Raw genomic sequence first — 20,225 nt, forward strand, 5'->3', positions numbered from 1 at the left:
TTTATTTATTTATTTTGGCCGTAACCAAGGTTTCGATACAATTAACCATGGTTTTGTTACAGCATTACTGCAGTATCCATATTGTAACTTGGTTTTAGTAATATAAGCCATATAATAATATCTATGTTTAATTCTGAGGTTTTATATGTGGCTTATAGGCCTACTAACTAATTTTTAAAAGGAAAACAAAGCAGCCTGATTTCTGCCCAGGCCTATAAATATAGGCTATATAAAAAAAAATTAAGTAATAATTTAAGTTACTAATTTTATCCAAATAATTTGTAAAAATACTGGCCTAAAAGAACGTGAAATCGGATCGGGAAAAAAAAATAGTGGTATCAGCTTAGTCGAATAAAAGACCAGTCGTCTCATGAGCTGTATCGTCACACCCCTACTCAATACAGCATGACCTGGGGCTCAACTAATCCACAGGTTGCTCTAGCTAGCCTACAGAAAAATCACTGACATTGTGTATTTTATAATGAGCATTTGAGAACCAAAACCCTGGTGAAAAGCTGCATTGTTCTGGTGGTCATTATCCTATGCCCACCTAGCCACTACCCTTTCTAAAGAAAGAAGACGGCTTAGCAAGTTGGCTTCAATCCTGCTGGTACTGCTGCTATTCTACTTGCTATCCTTTCTCATTTTATTTATGAATGTTTGTCTACATTATTTAGGGTGTTCGCAGTGGTACTGCAGGGATCTGCCAATTACTATTTAATCTCAAACAACATTTTGTAAAAAATGAAAATATGTTTTAAAGAAAAATGCAATATTATGTATTAAGTCAATTTTCAGCTTTATGTTTAATTATCCCTCCCATATTAAAATATATCAAGTTAAATGAAACTGTAATTCACGTTGTCAATTAAGTATGCCTTGGTATATGCTTTGGCGTTGCAATGTGAGCATCATAACAAAGTATTTCAATACATTATGTTAATATTGTTCAAGTATTAAGTGGTCCCTGCTCCATGACTCTTTATCTATCAAAGAGTCAGCGGTCTCATTAAAGTACAAAAAAGTTTAGAGACTTCTTTAGAACACAACACCGAGAGTGCAGTGAGCACAATTTACAGAGTTGGCCACGCCCACTGTCTAAATATGCTGTGACGCGTGCGTTCCAAAATCAGCTAATGGTTCTAGCACGCCCCGCCCCTCAGGAAGTGAAACAGAAGGCGGGAGTGCCGCTGCATGGTTGTTATGAAAACAATATTGCGTTTCTAATAGTTGTACTGTAAATGCCGTTTTAATACGAAATTATTTTAAACACATTCATGTTCAATATATCGTGCATAGCGGTTTGTTTTTGTTTTTACCTCTACGTTTTATGCTAGTCTGAACTGTTATAGCATTTATCACACTAGTTTTCCACCAGTCGTAACTCATACGAGTTAGTTATATTCGTTGAACTTTACATTAAAGCGCAGGTTAAGATCTGCAGTGCAGAAGGGAATGGCTCTGGAGTATACAGAGGTGATCACATCCAGCAATAAGAAGAAACGAAAGCCTAATGTTAAAGAAGGTACATTGAGAGACTTTAGAATTGATTGCCTGGGCCTTTACATTATTAATATTTCTATATGTTATAGTTGGGTTTGTCTTGCTCTTTCATTTTCTTCAGATGAACTGTCTGAACAACAACAACCCTCAACATATCACTTTTTCCATGACCCATCTGAAATCTCTCTTTTCCGCACTCAACTCCTGCACTGGTATGATCAAAATAAGAGAGAGCTTCCATGGAGGACAGTGGTAAAGTCATCTAATATTTAAAGTCATTGTTGCTGAATTCAGTTTTGGATAATTATCAAATAAATGCAAAGTGGGAAGTAGTATAGTCTTCTACACATGAGTATGTCTTTCTTAATTAAATGTATTTTTTAATCTGTACAGGCTATGACAGAACCAGATGTTAATATCAGGACATATGCAGGTATAAACAAAGTGTTTTTAAGCTATGATCATGGAAGAGTACTGATTTAAATGTTTTTTTTAAATAATTTTATTTCTCAACATTTCTCAGTGTGGGTCTCTGAAATCATGTTACAACAGACTCAAGTTGCCACTGTGATAGACTACTATAAAAAGTGGATGAAGGTATGTAAACTCATTAGGGCTGATTTCTCCTCTTAAAGTAGAACTGTCTCATCTTTTATACTCCTTTATGTTTCTGTTGTCAGAGATGGCCGACTGTGGAAAAACTTGCTGCTGGTACACTAGAGGTAAAGTTTCATTCACAGTAAACAACATAAATATAGACTGGGCTCCAAATGTAAATCACAAAAAAAAGAAAATATAATTATGTTCTGACATAGTGGCGTCTCCTCACAGGAAGTGAACCAAATGTGGGCAGGTCTTGGATACTACTCCCGGGGACGCAGGCTACACGAAGGAGCCAAGAAAGTAGGCTTAATGAGAAATACACAAAAGTGCTATGCTTATTGTCTTGTTAAACTGGGTTTACAATGTGTGTTACCCATAGATACATCCAGATTATCTTTGTAATGCAGAGTTAAAGCTATAGTTCACCCAAAAGAATATTCTTTTTAGAAGAATATATCCGCTCTGTAGGTCCACAATGCAAGTAAATGTGACCAAAACTTTAAAGCTCCAAAAAGCACATTAAAGCAGCATAAAAATAATCCATTCGACTCCAGTGGTTCAAAACCAAAGTAGAACTTTTTTTTTTACTGTACATCTTGCCATTGCAGTCTCTAGGGATGATCATGATTTCAAATTTGAATACACTTCCTAGTGCTTGATGCATATACAGAGCACTAGATGGTACTAGGAAGGTTAATTGAGTTTGAAATCATGATCGCCAAGGAGACTGCTGATGTTAAGATTTATAGTGAATAAGGAGTTACAGTTTGGTCTGTTCTCACCCAAGATAGATTGGATCACTTCAGAAGACATGGACTTGAGTCTTGTGGTTAATGTGCCTTTTGGAGCTTCAAAATCTTGTTCACCATTCACTTGCATTGTGAGGACCTACAGAGTTGAGAGATTCTTCTGAAAATCTTTGCGTTCTTCAGAATAAAATCATACACATCTGGGATGACCTGAGAGTGGGTAAATGATGAGATCATTTTAATTCTAAACTTGTTACTGACATGATTCCTTAAATAGGTGGTATCAGATCTTGATGGACAGATGCCAAGGACCACAGAGGGACTTTTGAAACAGCTGCCTGGGGTGGGACGTTACACTGCAGGGGCAATAGGCTCTATAGCACTTGGGCAGGTAACGGGTAACATTCAGAATCCTGCACTGTTCCTGCATTAGTTAGGCCTTGAATCATGTTCATTAATTTGTCATAAAAGTGATGTTTGTTGTTCCCAGGTTACAGGTGCAGTTGATGGAAATGTGATTCGTGTTCTGTGCCGTGTTCGAGCGATTGGAGCAGATAGTACCAGTCCCACCGTAACCGATGCTTTGTGGTACTTCCAGCAAATTCATGTACTCATTTAGGTAGGGTGATCTACATTTTAAAATGTGAAATTTAATTTAGATTCTTATTTGGCTGTTTCAGGAAAATTGCAGACAGAATCGTGGAGCCAGAGAGACCTGGAGATTTTAATCAGTCTATGATGGAGTTAGGGGCCAGAGTTTGCACCCCAAAATCCCCTCTCTGTAGCCAGTGTCCCATTCAGACCCATTGTCATGCGTTTAGGAAGGTACAGTACAGCTGACAGCTCTCACCAATATATTTCTTTGTCAAACCTTCAGAACCTCTATACTAACTATCAGATTTCATTGGGTTTGTTCATGGGGTCTTGTAGGTAAGCATTAAACATGAGAAGGACTCCAAAACACTTCTAAGCAAACTGACAGCTGCAAATCTCAATACCTCGGTTCCTGACATAGAGAATTGCTGTAAGTTCTTTATGTTGAAGGCAAAATATCCTTGCAAAAATGTTCTTATTATTAAAAAATCTAGTCCCACATTCAAAGTCGTTTCTATTGGCTGTTTACATGACAGCAGCCGCTGGCAGTTGCAACTTTTGTCTGTCAGAGGACTGGGACCCCCAATTGGGGGTGCAGAATTATCCAAGAAAGCCTGTCAAAAAAGCTCCACGTGTGGAGAAAACCCTAACCTGTATAGTGGAGTGGCAGCGAGCCGGAGAGGAGATGGTGTATCTGCTCACTCAAAGGCCAAGCAAAGGTAAAACAAAACCAGGTGAATCGGAAATTCAGAATCTAAAGGCTTCTCCCAAATTCAGTCAAATGTAATGCACAATAATGCATTTTAACTGTTTGTCTTGTCTTTTTCCAGGACTCCTGGCAGGGATGTGGGAGCTACCCAGTATGCTCTTGGAGGCTGGGGTCTCTGAAAACAAACATAAAAGCTTGTTATGTAGCATGATGCAAAAATTGCTTGGAACATCATTGGACACCGACTCACTTCAGTTTGTGGGAGAGTTAAGTGTTGTGTGATTTAACCCTAAGATAATACAAGTTTTTTCTGGGGTTAGATAAATTTAATAGTTTTAAAATAATAAAAATTGTCAAAATCCCTGCTTACTCAACTAACATTTTAGGATTACAATTTTTGGTCATGACTAACAGTGCTTATTACTTACAGTGTTTTTACAGTGTTTCATACATGATTTTGTTCTCTCTGTCAGGTGGTGCATATTTTCTCCCACATCCATCAAACCTACATTGTCTTTTCTGTTTGTGTATCTGACTGCTCAGAGGCAGAGCAAGAACAAAATATATCCTGGCTCACTAAATCTGCTGTGCAGGGGGCAGCTGTATCAACAGGTGTTAAAAAGGTGTGTGCGTGCATGTGTGTTTGTTTGTGTGTGTGTTTAGGTTACCAGAGGTTTTCAAACTTTTCAATGTCAAGGACCCCCCAAATGTGATGATCCTCTTGCAAGGGACCCCCTTCTTAAAATAAAAAAGCTGCTATATATTTGCACATATAAAGACTTAATTTATTGTCTGTGAGGAAAAATTGTAAGTGTTAAATTTTTATTTTATTTTTTTACCTTTTTTTTTTTTTCTGTCTCTCTCTGAAATTTTCTGGGGATCCCCGGACCCCAGTTTGAAAACCCCTGGTCTAAACGAAGTCTAGATAATGATTAAAAAGTAGATTGACTTGTGTACAGGAAATGTGTATTTTTGAGTCAAGTATCTGTGCTTCTGTGCTGTCATTTCTGTCCATTTATATAATGATTTTGTATATTTAATCACAGATTATGAAGCTCTATGAATCTTCAAATAATGTGGGCAGCAAGGTAAGATTATTACGTTGTTATGTATGTGCTTTACATTTTTACATTTATATCTTGACATTTCTCACTCTTTTTAAAAGGATAAGAAGAGAAAACTCAGCCCTCAAGCTGGAAAAGAGAAACGAGCCAACAAAACAAAAAAGCTCAAGGACGTTGCTACTAATGGAGGGCCCAAACAACTCTGCCTGAGTAAATTCTTTTCTACTTCAAAGCCAGCAGTCAAAGCTAAGAGCAAAAACAGTTGACAAAATGTGGTCTATATATTATGTTGTAGTGATGTCGATTTAAAAAAAAAAAAAATTATACTCTTGAGGTCATCATGCATATTTGGAGAGTGACCACATATTATCTGCAGCCTTTTTTTAAAGGATAATTCGTTATTGTGAAGTATGTTTTAATCATATTATCATAAATGTATATTAACCATGTTTAATGAAAGCAAACATTTGTCTCAATGTAAGAATTAAGATTCAGAATAAAAGACTGAGCTGTTTTTAAATTAAAACCTGACATGTTTCCTTCAAATATTAATTTGCAGAAAACCTCTCTCTCTCTCTATATACTTTAAAAAAAAAATGTAATAACAATTAGACATTTACAGAAAATGTAATTACGTGGCCATGCAAATTTAATTCTCTGACTGTGTCTTCAAAATAAGAGCCAAGAGATGTTTACAAGAAACCTACATTTACTTATTTAACAAACGTGAATGAAGATTTATAGTTTCAAAACACATTTGTGTTCATTTTATTTTCATAATTATATTAGTGTTTTATTTAGCAATGCTGGGACTTTTAACTGTGAGTTATGAGATTTTGGGCGCAGCTCATTGAAATTCTCCCAAAAGTTCAGTTCACAGCCACATAACAGCTGATATCACGTTCTTCCGATGTTACTCAAAGCATTGAGTGGAAGTTCAAAGTCTTCACTTTAGAGTTAAAACGGTCGGACCGTGCTGTTGATTTGAACTCTGACTTTTTTGAAGATGTTTAGCAAGTGTTAATTAGATTGTGATGCTTTCCAGATGAAAAGATGCAGAAACAATGTAGAACTGTTTGTGTTAATCTTATGAGATGTATCGTTGTGAATCTGAATAGCAAAAACACTGTAGTAACTTTTCTTAACCCTCCTTTTGTTCTTTGGGTCATCATGAGTACCAAAGTGTATAATGGATATATTTTTAAAGAATTTATAAAAAATAAAAAAGGCAAACATTGACCATGGATGTCTCATTTAACATTTATCACTTTTGGCATTTTATAATATCTCAAATGTATTACAAAAAATGGATTCATTCACTTCAAAATTGGCCCACTTTGCACATCCATTGCAACAAATCCATTTCTTCCCATTAATTCCATACAATTGTTTGCATTGTTACAGTGGTTTAGGAAGGTGCCATAAACTTTTTTTCTGCCATCTAATGTTGTTTTGTGGGAAAATTACATTTAATGTGTCCATTGGGGGTCAAAAGGTCATCCAATCCAACATCCAATTAGTCACTTTACCCTTGGTTGGCATTTAGCCCCATTGTACCCTATCATATTCAATTATGTTAGTAAACTTATTTACTATCATACTACCTGTTAAAAACTGTAAAAGAATTAAAAATGTGTGTGTGTGTGGACATCTGCAATCTCAGTTTTAGAGGAAAGTATAACATGTTTTAAGTACCCAGTGAGGAAGCTAGAGAACAGTACGATACTAGGAGCTAAAATTGAGAAACTTGAAATATTTGTAGGTCTAATTTGATTCATAGATGTACAAAAAAGTCTATTTAAAGCTGTAAAACATCCAGAAATTCTGAAGTTGAAAGGTTGCAACTGGTTCTTCCCACCCGGATCAAAATTGTCCCGTTATAAGAATGGAACGAACAATTATATTATATACAAGAATAGAAAAAAAAAAAATTGTTTGTTTGTTTTGATGGTTTTCACAAAGTCATAACGTTTGGTTCCAGTGTCAAACAGTATGCTGTATGTATAGCATATTCTTTACCTGTCCCGGCCAGGTCAAAAATGACCCTAAGACAATAGGGTTAAAAATGATTGTAATTCAAAGCCTCTTTTGAGTCCTGTCGTTGATTTCAGATAAGCGGACAGACCCATGGCTTCTAGTCTACTCTCCTGCACCAATCATCTGTATATTTTTTGCTATCTTGTAGTTTGGATCAGACCCAAATTTATGAAAAACAGGAACCAGTGGACCTAAGGGCAGTGCTTATTGTGTACAACTTTGCCATGGTCAGGTTGTCCGTGTACATGTTCCATGAGGTGCGGAATGTATTTCACGGGATGTATTGATTATTTGGTTCCATTCAATATTTCTACATTATGAAAAGGGCAAAAAGCAATACAAATTATTAAGTCCTGAGTTAATATAATATTATTAGATCTTCACAAATCATTTGCTTATGTTCTACTGATAGCACCAAACCATTGCATTTCTCTCTTGCAGTTCTTGGTCACATCTTGGCAGGCAAACTACATTTATTTCTGTCAACCTGTGGACTACAGCCCCAGTCCATTGGGAATGAGGGTGATTAATTCTCTTGCTGTCAGAGAAAATTGAGCATCTGTTTACCTGCTTAGTGTTCAGTATATAGGTTTGCTTCGCTAATAACCACTAATTCCTAGATTACAGAGTTATACATGGTAAAGAATAAATTGCCTGACACTTTTTAAAATAAATGCCCATAGTTTTGACATTGCTTCTTTCCCCTAGAGATCCATTTATTTGGAAAAAATTACTTTTATTTTACCTTTTAGATTGCCAATGTATGGTGTTTTTTCTTCTCTAAAGTAATTGAGCTTACTGATACAGTAAGTAATTAAAAAAGATATTAAAGATATGCATTTCAAAGACAGACACTTTCTCATTCTCCGCATTCAGGTCTTTTTCATCTTTAGGAAGAAGAAGAATCAGCTCACATTTCTGCATGTGTATCATCATGGAACAGTGATCTTCAACTGGTGGACAGGAGTTCAATGTAAGTGAAACATACATTATATGTAGCCTATTTATTTTCTAATAAATAATAATACACACACAAAAAAAACACTAAACTAATAAGCTGAACTTTTCACTGTGTACTCATGTATGTTAACATTACAACCAGTTAGGTTTAATCAATGATGCTGTGTGTGTATTTACATTTAAATAATTTTTGGACTGTTATGTAACTATTTGTTCAAAAACTTTGTGTTTTTGCCTGTTCATTCAGCATTTTTCATCGGGCTAGTGAACACATTTGTTCATATCGTGATGCATTCTTACTATGGTCTTGCAGCCCTGGGCCCACACATGCAGAAACATCTGTCTTGGAAGCGTTACCTTTACCACTTCAACTGGTAAATACACAAACACATATTGGTTTTCTGGTAATTAGAAAACATATTTATGATTAAGTAGCAAGTGCTTCAATCAGAGGATTATGGGGTCTTGATTTTTATACTTTGTTCTAATTCACAACTGCACCTCTATGCATGCCAAAGTGTCAAAATAACTTATTTTGCATGAACAAAAAAAAAAGAAATCTAGCATTGATTGTTTACATTTCACAACCTCTGATTACAGATCCAGTTTGTCTTGCAGACTATTCACACTGGCTTCAACCTCTTCACTGAGTGTGACTTCCCTGACTACATGAACTCTTGTTGTGTTTGCATACTGCATCAGCCTCATTGTGCTGTTCAGCAACTTTTACTACCAGAGCTACATAACCAGAAAGAGCAAGAAGTCTTAACTGCCTATGTCAGTGCACATGAAGAATCTCCCATTGTTCATGTCAGAGTGAGGTCATGGACTAGTATTGTCCCATCAGTGTTCAATTTGCAATCCTACCTCAGTTTGAAACAGATACTGCATATTTTGTCACCAGGTCTAAAATTAAACAGTTCGACTCACATTAGAGGTCTTATTCTGGGTATTTATAGAACTCATCCAATACAGATGTCTTGCATGCTTTTGTTCTTTTAGGTGTTTTGGAGCTGTGTAACATTTTCAGCTTTATGTTATCAACCAAAATTATTTTTATGTAAATAAAATGAGAATTATGTGGAACATAATTGATTGTTTTGCCTGAAAACAGCTTTTTATTGTCTCAATACTGTGAATGATTAAATCCACAGTATTTATATCTGTTGTCAATATAGTTGCAGCCTGAACTGCACTAGATGGCAGTATCTAGTTGATTATTTATATGGCTGCATCGGAAGGCGTTCTTGTTTGGGTGTTCTCGCGATATTACTGCAACGCTGATACTGTTAAAGGCACCCAGGAATGAATAAGTGTTGTTCTAACAAGTGAACAACTCAGCCATATTAACGCCATGGAGTCTATATGACACATACTGTGAAGTATGTTGACCTATATAATATGTAATAGTTTATTATAATATGATTGAACAGCACAGTTTTGGCATGCCGGTACTTACTGTATTATTACATCGAAACTAATTGGTGAGCTGTGTTTGTTGTATAGTTTGCAATGTTAATTTAGCATCACTAGCAATGGTCTAAAGTAAAATCACGTAGTTTTTAGAGCTGTGAATGGCCAGAGTGAGGTCATAGACTAGTATTGTCCCATCAGTGTTCAATTTGCAATCCTACCTCAGTTTGAAACAGATAGGCTACTGCATATTTTGTCACCAGATCTAAAATTATTTGTTAAAACAGTTCGACTCACATTAGAGGTCTTATTCTGGGTATTTATAGAACTCATCCAATAGGCCTACAGATGTACCACCTCAGATCGAACCATTAAAAAAATTACAAAATAAATCGCTACCAGTGCACGTGCGTTGCAAATACGCATTTTTTTAAAATAATTTTTCTCCATGCAAATAATTTATGAAAAGGATTTAAAAATTAAGTCTTCAGCGGGACTTTTTCTTGGGTCTATGAGTGAGTGTGATATTTTGCCTATTCCTGATAACGACACTTTTTTTTAATTATATATAGGCCTATATATATATATATATATATATATATATATATATATATATATATATATATATATATATATATATATATATCTGTATATATATATATCAGGGTTTTTTTTTTTTTTCTCTGAAAAACGTATGTTGCGCAAACCTAAACTAGATAGATAGATGAATAAATAAACGTATGGGCTGCTAATGGTAAGTTCGCATACAACTTGAAGAAAATGTTCGCCTCGCATTGCTCGCGCGAGTTTGACGGCTGGATTATAAATGTGTTTAAACTCGCGTTCGCGCAAGTAACGGAACCATGAGTAGAAACCCCTACTCCTGTCCTTTCCCGGAAGAGAAGGGGGATTACTCACGGGTACGCGTTACTCGCACGAACGCGAGTTTAAACACAAATGTATAATCCAGTGGTCAAACTCACATGATCAATGCGAGGCGTACATTTTCTTAGCGCTATGTGTGAACGCACCATAAGAAACGCTGCGCTCCTGAGCGAGTTGCTGAAACATATGCTGGATGCGGCACTTAGTTCGTAGACTCATAGAAATACAATTGAAAAACACAAATATACGTTCAATGTCAAAAGCCCTTTTATTGTTTCGAAAATTAAAGATTAAAGTTGTGAAATCTCTCTTGTTGACTTTACATTTGCAGAATGTTAGGCCATTGCAATGATTGCACACAAAATTGTCAGTTATTCCTTGTATTCCCTTTATTAATTGTCAATCTAGTCAAATTGTATTTATTTTGATTTATAGACCACTTAAATATTTGGACGCATCATGCTCTTTATAAATGTAAATCTTTGTGGTCTATGGAAGCATTGACCCAGAGGTCATCTTTTAAAGCTAAATTCTTAATAAAAATCTTTGTAACTTCTCTTATAAATGGAATAATATACAAAATTCAACTCTAAAAAATATTCTGGGTGTTTTGGTGCGTCTTTAATTCTAAAGTAATTTTTTTAAATATTTTTTTCAGTATATTTATCTTGTGTGTCAGTGCATTTAGAACTATTAAAACCATGAGATGCCTTTAGACTGAGATCATGGAAGAGGTTACTGCCTGGAAATTTTCTCATAAATTTTGTGTTAAGTCTCAAATGTAACATATTAGTGTTAAACAAAACAATTTGCTTGAGCAAGGAAAACTGCTGAATTGACCTGTACTTAAATATCGGTTTCTTCAATTGCATGGATGGTATACATCATGCCAAGTGATTTATTTATTCTCTGTGACCAAACTTGCACGACATGAGCTAAATCCTACTCTGGAAGTTCTCTGTTGTTGACAAATATTCCTTAAGGCAAAGATTAAAAAGCACATGTTATTTTGTCTCTCTAACTCACAGGTTGTCCTCATAAGACCAGGATCACTGATGTTGTATACAATGAGCTAGTGAGTACCAAGAACCTGGTAAAAAAAAACTGCATTGTTCTGGTAGACAGCACACCCTACAGGCAGTGGTTTTAGGCCCATTACACCATTCCTCTAGGCCGCAGGAAAAGGTCAGAGCTGGTAGGCTTTTATTTCGTGTCTCAAACTATGAGTCTGTTGTCAGATATTCAGTTGTTTTTTCTCTCAAACTGCAAGCCTACGATTATCTGATGCATATTGCTCACAAACATAGCAAGAGCTTCAGCAATTTCCAAGAGTCAGGGTGCACAGGTCTTCAGGAGTTTGCTGTAAAACAAAGTCATGCATGCTAGGTACCAGTTTGCTTCAATGAGCAATTTAGGGGAAGAATTAGTCACTGGATTTGCCTATGAAGTCTTGTTTAAGGAGGTTCAGTTGTGCTGAAGTTTTTATCTACATAAATAGATCATATTGCATCTCAGTGAGTTGCCTCTGTATATATGCATCACCATCCGTCTGACTCCTGAAGAGGAAGATATCCTGTGAGTAAGAAGCGGTCAAAAATTCAAAAGAAGATTGAAGAGCGCAGGAAGAAAAGTAAGATAAGTAGTTTGCTGGAGGTGCAAGCTGCTCTGTGAGGGTTTTATAGGTTCAACATAGATCACACAGATCTTTTTAGGGGTTTTGAGACATTCAGACATTTCCACTTTACTAAAATGATCATTGGCAAAATAAATAAACTGTACCTGTGAATTTTCCATGTTCATCCATTGTACAAAACAGTCAGACTGGTCCTTGTGTGTCATCACAATTGTCACAGTGTAAACCTGCTTATGTTTCATTTTTGTGTATGCTCTTTCTTTTCCTTAGCCTGCATCCAGGCCAGGGCAGTGTAGTACAGCAGAAAGAGAAAGAGCTGGAGTTCTATCTTTGGAAAATCAAAGCCAAGAAAGGCAAATAAACTTAAGCAATTTTACCAGAGCTCTAGAGTGCAAGTACAGTATGGGTTAAAATTTGCCTTTTGTGTATAAATGTAAAAAATTATTTGAGCACATTTGGTGCATCACCCAGTCAAAACTCATAAACATAGTATATGGTACCATTAGAATGCAAACTATTCCCTTTTCGGCTAACCTTAAATAACCACTGCAATTGGCCTTTTTTGCAATTAAATATTTTATGAAAGCATGACATTATGAATAATGCTATAGCTCTTGAATTCTGTAGTTCTGTTTTTCTATGCCGGTTTGTGCGCACATTTTTTTTTTTTCTTTTTTTGTAAAAATAGAAATGTAGCAATGTTTAACAAAAACTCCAACTGTGCCTCTAAACTTAAAGGCACAAGTGCTTTTAAAAATGTAAGCATAAATCCCTGATTACATTAAACAAAAAAATCTGTCTATTAGACTGCTGCACTGATATTTATTCAATATTAGCAACTTAATTTGACATCATATAGATTAAGTAAAATGTAAATGTAAAAATGTTTGTCCATATGGTCCATAATATGCATTTGTTGTTACTGTGGTCAGTCATGTAGGAGAAAGATTTGTAAGTTCACACAATGATGGACTTTTCTCTTATAGGTGCACTAAGTAAGATTTTTGCAAGAATTTACCTGGCTCTATTTAATTTTACTCTTCTTCTGTGTAAAACCATATTTATTCAGTTAAATAATCAACATAACTACCTCACCTAAAACAGATCCAATAACCAGCATTAAACTGCAATATTTAAGAGTCTTTTATTTTTTGAGAGTGAGAGAATTACATTATTATTATTATTATTATTATTATTAAACAAACTGTACATTTTATACATCCGTTGAAAGTTTGGTATATATCAAAGCCATCAACCAATACAAAATAAAGAACTCAGTTCATCGGGGATGATGACAACCAAATAACAAAGCAAACATTCACTGACAAAACACAGCAACGCTAAATAATTGTTTCCAACACAGCACAGAAAAAGAGCTCTGAGAGGGCAATATGGAACTTATCACTGATGAGCTGTGGTTGTTCTGTTTGTATCCAACTGTTCCAAAGTCACAATTGGACCCGAGCTTTGGATTTCCAAAGAAGACTACTGATGCCGTGAGGACGGAAAGGGCGTATCTCATGGGGCTGTAGACTTTGAAGATTTTTCAAAGTCAAAACACAGTGAAAAAGCACAAATTCATAACATCCCACACATAAACATGCTCTACGACACAGATCCCTCATTATGTAACCGTTGTTGTAGTGGAATAGCAGCTTTTAGGGTAGTCAAGAGAACAGAATATTTCAGTCCAGTGAGGTGATTTAAGAACACATTAAAGGATTAGTTCACTCAAAAATGAAAATTCTTACATAATTCACTAATCCAAATGTTATTTTTTCACCTGTATGACTTACTTTCATCTGGGAAAAACTAAAGGAGATGTTAAACAGAATGAAATCAAAGAACGAATGGGGTGTGATGTCATATAGAACTGGGTCTGCTCCAGCATACCTAAAAACATTTATGCAGAGCTACGTTCCCACCAGAAGCCTGAGGTCGGCTAAGGAACGTCACCTTGTCGTACCAAAACAAAGAGGCACCAAAACACTTTCCCGGACTTTCAGTTTCATCCTACCACGGTGGTGGAATGACCTTCCCAACTCAATCCGGGCAGCTAACTCACTCTCTATCTTCAAAAAACGGCTAAAAACACATCTTTTCCAAAAGCACTTAACCGGTCACTAATAAAAAAATTTAAAAATGATATATATATATATATATATATATATATATATATATATATATATATATATATATATATTTTATTTACATTTCTTGTTGCACTTAAATCTGTTTTGTATACTATTCTGATGATAGTGAAACTTTGTAATGGGGCACTTTTCGTACCACTGTCTCCTAAAGATGATTCGCTTATGTTTTCCTCTTTTGTAAGTCGCTTTGGATAAAAAGCATCTGCCAAATGAATAAATGTAAATGTAAATGTAGAACAAAATCTGGCCAAAATGAAGGTGTTTTGAGTTGGTTTCAGTGATCCGTAAAAAAATCAGCCAGCGGGAACTTACAGGAAAACTTCGTACTGGCTGCTAAACACCTTAGATCGCTTACACACTAGGGAAAGCTCAGACGGAGCGTTTAAGGCTGCACAAGGCCCGTTTGGAAGGCATGTACCACAGAGGGTAGAGGCAGTCACGGATAGAGATGGATATTTAAAAAAATTGGTTTTTGACAATGTACCAGTAAACACTGAAACTTTTATTTAGACTCTCTCTCCACAATTACTATCTTTTTAGCCTGACAGAGAATGAATACATTGCATATTCGAATTTGCAAAAGCTAAACATTACAAATTGCCTACTGCATATATACTACTTTAAGTCATCATTGAGTAGTTAAAAAATATTTGACCAATCTTGTTTGAATTCTTCTCATAGATTGAAGCGTGAAGTCATTAATAACACATTTTAATGTCATATTAGTTGATGTCCACATATTTATATGTTCCTCTAAACGCCTCACCCAGCAGCGTGGCCGGTGTCTGAATGTTCACAAACAGTATGTTGTTGCTCATTGGTTTAGAACTTTTTGGCTCTGAGCAAAGAATGAAAAAGCAACTTGCCATGAGTGTGCCTGATTTTGAAAAATATCTCCTTTTGTGTTCCATGGAAGAAAGTCATACGGGTTTGGAACACTTGAGAGTGAGTAAATGATGACAGAATTTTCATTTTTGGGGGTAAACTCTTCCTTTAAGGAAAAGAACTTCAAGGAATATTAATAATAATAATATATATAAAAAAAAAAGAATTCTGAGAACAATGAAAACTCAGAGAGGTTGTAACTGCATGGAGGAGTGAAAAGAATGAAAAATAGTGTTTCGTCTGAAAGAAGAGTATTATGTTGATGGCTGACAGGGTAACCTGGTTCTACGTCTCAGTGTAGACCGACGACGTTTGGCTCAGGCCGCGGTCGAAGCTGCCCACCTGAAAGAAAACACTTTCCTCTGTGCCCGGCGAGAACTGGCAACCTGACCCTATGATTTCCGGCACCAAACTGAAGCCTTTGTATGAAGAAAAAAGTGGAACATATGAAAGAACGTGTTATAAACTGCTTTGTTAAATAAACATACTGTATAATATTAAATAAAAAAACAATTTTGTGGCCTTTTAGTTCATGTCAGTTAGCTTTGAGGCCATCTGTAGCATATTATAGTGAACTGCTAAAAGTTGACAAAACAAAGTTTTAGAGGATAGATTTATTTAAAATTTACAGTATTTTTCTTATGGGAAAATGGACCAAAAATACTGATGACTCAGCTTGAACTCATGAGCATATCCAATTTTTCGCCCTATAAAATACTCTCTAGAATGACAATGTCCCTCCTCGTAATACCAACAGCTACAGTAATAGTCAGTAGCAAAGCATGGTTCTCTGTTGATGCAAACTAAATGCTTTTGGTTACTGAATAAAAGGGGAGAGGATAGATGTCAGTACATAAAAGAAAACTGGCTACATCAAACCATTTTATGAGATTTTTTATGAGGTTAAGAGTGTTGTAGACTGGAGAAAAATGGCTGGGAAATGTGGGCAACAATAACATTGACCTGTGTTTAGCCATGTTGCGTATTGTTGATGATTATATCCGACTGATATGGTTCTGAAATTATACCACAGTGTCTTGATGTATAATGGCTTTAATGGTCAGTAGCCAAATACTGTCCAAATTAATACTAATTAGGAAATCATACAGTTAATGTTTTAATATACAATTACAAAACAATTTGTGGAGTAAAAGGGGGTAGTTCAGTGGTGTAGTCTGGGCCATACTCATGTTTACGATGTATGCATACTTTTTTCCCAGGGCTGTTTGCGTATTATGACTAAAAGGATAAAAGGATAAAAATTTGCATATACTCTCCATGTACCTACTTGTTTTGCTGCTTCAGAAGTCCATAATCTACTGTCGTGGTTTCCCTTTAACTGTATTCGATGGTGATTTGTGAAACTGCCGATTCTTTGTTGTAATTGGTGCATTATCACTTGAATTCTACCATTCTACGCCCAAGACAACAGCTGTCACCGGCGTCATCGAATAAGGGAATTCATGACAGTGAGTGGAGAGAGAGCGAGCCACCCACACGCTTAAGTAGTATCAGGTCAAATTAATAAGTAAAATGTATGTTGCCAAATGGCCCTTAAAATATGGTGTCGTCCCGTAATTAAGGGAAAAACTTGCGTTCCGAATGAAATCTTTACGCGATGCCGTTTGTCCAGTATTTTAGCCTCTCCCTTTCTTTCTTCCTGGTCATTTTATTAAAGCGTTTAGGTGGTCGTTCACACTGATTGTGTTTTTGCATCCGTTAAGGTATTACATCCTCTCACTAACATATTTATTTGTGGTAAATGTGTAATTTTAACACTGATAGTGGAATATTTTTGTGTGTCCCTTGATTTATTGCCCACCCTGTTATGTCATGATGCTATGCCCTTTCATTGAAGATATACAGTATGTTATGAAATGACATCATACACACTGGAGGGGGACATTAGCCGTTCTGCAAAATAATTTTGAGTTATCTGAATTTTGTAACTCTTTTGTTTCCCTTTATTTTGTGGTGTTAATCATATGTGGCCAAGCATAACAAGTCCGCCATGTTATGGGCAGATAAATGGGACATAAATGTAATATTACAATTTTAATTGAGCTTTTATGTTAACAAATAAAATCATCAATATACGTTTACAAATATCTTTGCTAAATATCAATCACAGACCATGAAGTGGCTAATTTATCCACTGAATGTCCACCCTGTTCTTTTTCCACCCTGACACTGCCCATTTAACTGGATGAACATCTTTGTCATTTAGCTTGACCCGTATAACTAATACAATCTTTAAAATGTCCCTGTAATTATGAAACATGAAGTACAGTTTATTTTTTGAAAAGTTGCAGTACAACCCCCCCACCCCAGACTGGACTGGGTAATAGGAAGGACAAATTTTTCATAGGACTACACCACCGGGGAAGTTGTGTGTACCTGTAGGAGGGGTGCTGGTTGAACAGCTCATGTGGAAGCCATTGTGTGGGTTTGTGTTGAAGTTGTGGGACTCTGGCGGTAAATGACTGCCGCTGATGGACTGTTCCATTCTGTAGCTGTCGCTAAAATGGAAACAACTCTGGAAGTTGCCACGGTAATCTGTAACACACCCAAACAGAATATAAAATCTTTAGACTAGGCCTGTCGCGATTATTAAATAACCGTCTGATTGCGGTTATTTGAGACAACCACGATTATTGGGCATTCAAATTCCAATCATATATTAATGCCCAAATAAGGGAATTTTAAGCAAATATACTGTTTAAGTATATTAAATATAGTGTTTGTGTGTCATTCAGTTGAATTCTGAGTCGGAGCGTCACTGAGCCGTGGACATCAATCAGATCCTGTCCTGAAGAGCGGATGAAGCGCTCTGATACGTGTGCAGATGCTCACACAAAACTCCCGCTAAAATCTAAACAAACAAATATAACCTTTGATAGAGTGAATGCGAAGTGCTCCGGTTTCACTTTAAACAATTGTGTAATGGCAAATGGCAAACACTCTGTGATAATGACACGCAGTGACAAAGACGAGGAGACACAGAAATAGAGTAAACGTGTGGAGTAATAAAACGTTGAAACGAAATCTCAAAGGTTTTGCTTCACACCAAATAAGGGCTGTGGGTTTAATCAGAGCATTAAAATAATGTGTGAAAGTGAAGAAATTAGGAAATAAATATTTTACTATCACATAATATAATAAAACGTATATAAAAATTATATTTGATTTTTTCTTTAAAAAATTATTAAATATATGAGTTAAAAAAACAAGTGTAAATATAAAATTTACCAAAAAGAGAGACATATTTTAATTATTTTTAAATATTTAGATATTTAAAACATAATTGTTCATATCATTCATAAGCCTTAAATGGAAATCATAGTTTATTCCTATTTTATTATATGATTTATATATTTCAAGTTAAATATGTAAAAATACTTCTTAAGGTGTATGTAGAACACATGCAGAATAAAAGCACACCTTAAAAATATGACAATTTATTTGACAATTAATCATCACAGCCCTAAAACGTACAATTAATCAACATAATCGCAATTATTTGTTTGTTTAAATTAATCGTCAGTTAAATGTTATAATCATGACAGCCCTACTTTAGACTTTAGACAGTATTCGTTAATTTGACATCTTCAGGTAACTCATAATGTCATACAAATGTGGTTTTACTGTACATTCAAATCTGTGAGCAATGGCAACAATTCTGTTTGGACTGTCAAAACTGAAAATTTAAAGCAGAAGTGTAATTTCCAAGAGGAATTGCAAAAAATATTATTGTTTTCAGACAAGTTTCCATAACATTCCCTTTTATGTCATTGGTCAAAAAATACAGACAGCCCTGATCTAAACTTACTGTACACCATTGGTTGAGCCAGTGCTGCTATGCAGGGTTGGTCGGGATGCTCAAGCAAACTGAGAAACTTTTGACAGCATCACAATTCACAGTGCTTACACTTCTACAGGGAAATTAATTAAACTTTAGACATTTTAAACTGTGAGGTACACACTTCAGCTTTAAAATAGCTGATAAATAATGGCAGAAAATCACAGCGTGCTAGTATTCTTGTCAGTATTTCTATTTTTTCCTTTTTTTCAGTTTGTTTCCATCATTATTCAACAAGTAGTCTCCCTCATATGGAGGTCTTTGAATCAAAGTTGTAAACACATGTGCATCTGTGTTCTGACAGGCAAGCAGAGCATTCCTCTCTTAGAACAGTTTTTTGACAGACCATTGAGCAGTGTTGGATTGGGTGGTTTTGTATTCCTTAGAGCAAAAATCTTCCTCTTGTGGTTCCAGGCTTCTCTTTCAGCCCACATGTTCTGGCTAATGCACAGTGAATGCCAGTTCTCATACTGATGTGGCTCTTTCTGATATGTGTCTATCTCCATGTGTTTGCTTTATGCTGAAGTACTCAATTTCTGATATTTTAAACAGTTATATTCCATTGGGTTGTGAGTCAAGGCAGGGAATGGGGACTGTTAGTTTTGACTCCTATTAGTGGTGCTTGCTCAGGCAAGCATCACTATTCCTATCGCTGAAATACCTACTGTTAGGGATATGAATAAACACTTAACTTTAAATGATAATGAATTACATTTATTTTTTTTATAAACTGTCCATTTACTCACTTTTATGCCATCCTAAACTCGTATGACTTTCTTTCTTGTGTTAGTGTGGATTTGCCATCTGACTGTGGTGGGGCGATATGTCTCCAAAAACGTCTCAAAATGTTTCAGCCATTCGACAATATTTGATAGATTATATCTCGATAATTGTTGATTTGCTAAGAAATTACATAAAAGTGATTTTAAATAATAATTTTGAATTCATCCAATCATCAATTGTAGCCAAGCAAATTCAAAATGCATTTAGTAATCACATAAGACCATTTTGCAAGTTTGATTTTATTTTGATGTTATTAATTGAGCAACCCTGAAGGATTGTGAAATTAGTCAAATGAACACTATTTTTTTCTTCTTATGCTGCCTTTATGTTTTGGAGCTTGAAAGTTTTGGATCCCACTGAATGGACAAAAACACCTCAAACATTCTTCAAAATAT

The 20,225-nt window shown here is 35.6% G+C and overlaps 2 protein-coding genes and 1 pseudogene across 3 annotated transcripts in view; 2 read left to right on the forward strand and 1 right to left on the reverse strand.

The window, feature by feature from the left end:
• Positions 1-824: 824 nt before the first annotated feature.
• On the forward strand, positions 825-6,442 carry mutyh (mutY DNA glycosylase). Of its 2 annotated transcripts, none has more exons than XM_052108941.1 (15): positions 825-1,525; positions 1,625-1,755; positions 1,897-1,936; positions 2,027-2,100; positions 2,184-2,225; positions 2,335-2,406; positions 3,133-3,246; positions 3,346-3,443; positions 3,536-3,680; positions 3,786-3,879; positions 3,986-4,183; positions 4,280-4,423; positions 4,630-4,781; positions 5,205-5,246; positions 5,324-6,442. In XM_052108941.1, exons 1-15 carry the CDS (start codon positions 1,456-1,458, stop codon positions 5,486-5,488), a joined length of 1,581 nt encoding a protein of 526 aa, XP_051964901.1. In that variant the 5' UTR covers positions 825-1,455; the 3' UTR covers positions 5,489-6,442. The 2 variants fall into 2 exon arrangements, with proteins under 2 accessions (XP_051964901.1, XP_051964902.1); XM_052108942.1 differs by having other exon boundaries at positions 3,986-4,168.
• Positions 5,669-8,988, forward strand: LOC127630581 (elongation of very long chain fatty acids protein 4-like; annotated as a pseudogene).
• A 5,386-nt stretch (positions 8,989-14,374) lies between these two features.
• The window catches only part of LOC127630966 (zinc finger protein GLIS1-like), a 100,203-nt gene continuing 94,352 nt past the window's right edge, over positions 14,375-20,225 (reverse strand). The window contains exons 11-12 of the mRNA XM_052108889.1: positions 17,586-17,744; positions 14,375-15,607 (exon numbers count right to left, since the gene is read on the reverse strand). Of these exons, the coding sequence (XP_051964849.1) occupies positions 15,474-15,607; positions 17,586-17,744 (293 nt within the window). The 3' untranslated portion in view covers positions 14,375-15,473. The remainder of the gene's footprint in view (positions 15,608-17,585; positions 17,745-20,225) is intronic.

The sequence above is a fragment of the Xyrauchen texanus genome, chromosome 37 (genome assembly GCF_025860055.1).
Source record: "Xyrauchen texanus isolate HMW12.3.18 chromosome 37, RBS_HiC_50CHRs, whole genome shotgun sequence".
Taxonomy (NCBI): Eukaryota; Metazoa; Chordata; class Actinopteri; order Cypriniformes; family Catostomidae; genus Xyrauchen; species Xyrauchen texanus.

Excerpts from the sequence above, each read along its gene's own strand:
- mutyh (XM_052108941.1), top strand. The coding sequence starts at position 1,456 with ATGGCTCTGGAGTATACAGAGGTGATCACATCCAGCAATAAGAAGAAA. Across the intron at positions 2,226-2,334 it reads TTGCTGCTGGTACACTAGAG|GAAGTGAACCAAATGTGGGC; the intron begins GTAAAGTTTCAT and ends GTCTCCTCACAG. Across the intron at positions 4,782-5,204 it reads TATCAACAGGTGTTAAAAAG|ATTATGAAGCTCTATGAATC; the intron begins GTGTGTGCGTGC and ends ATTTAATCACAG.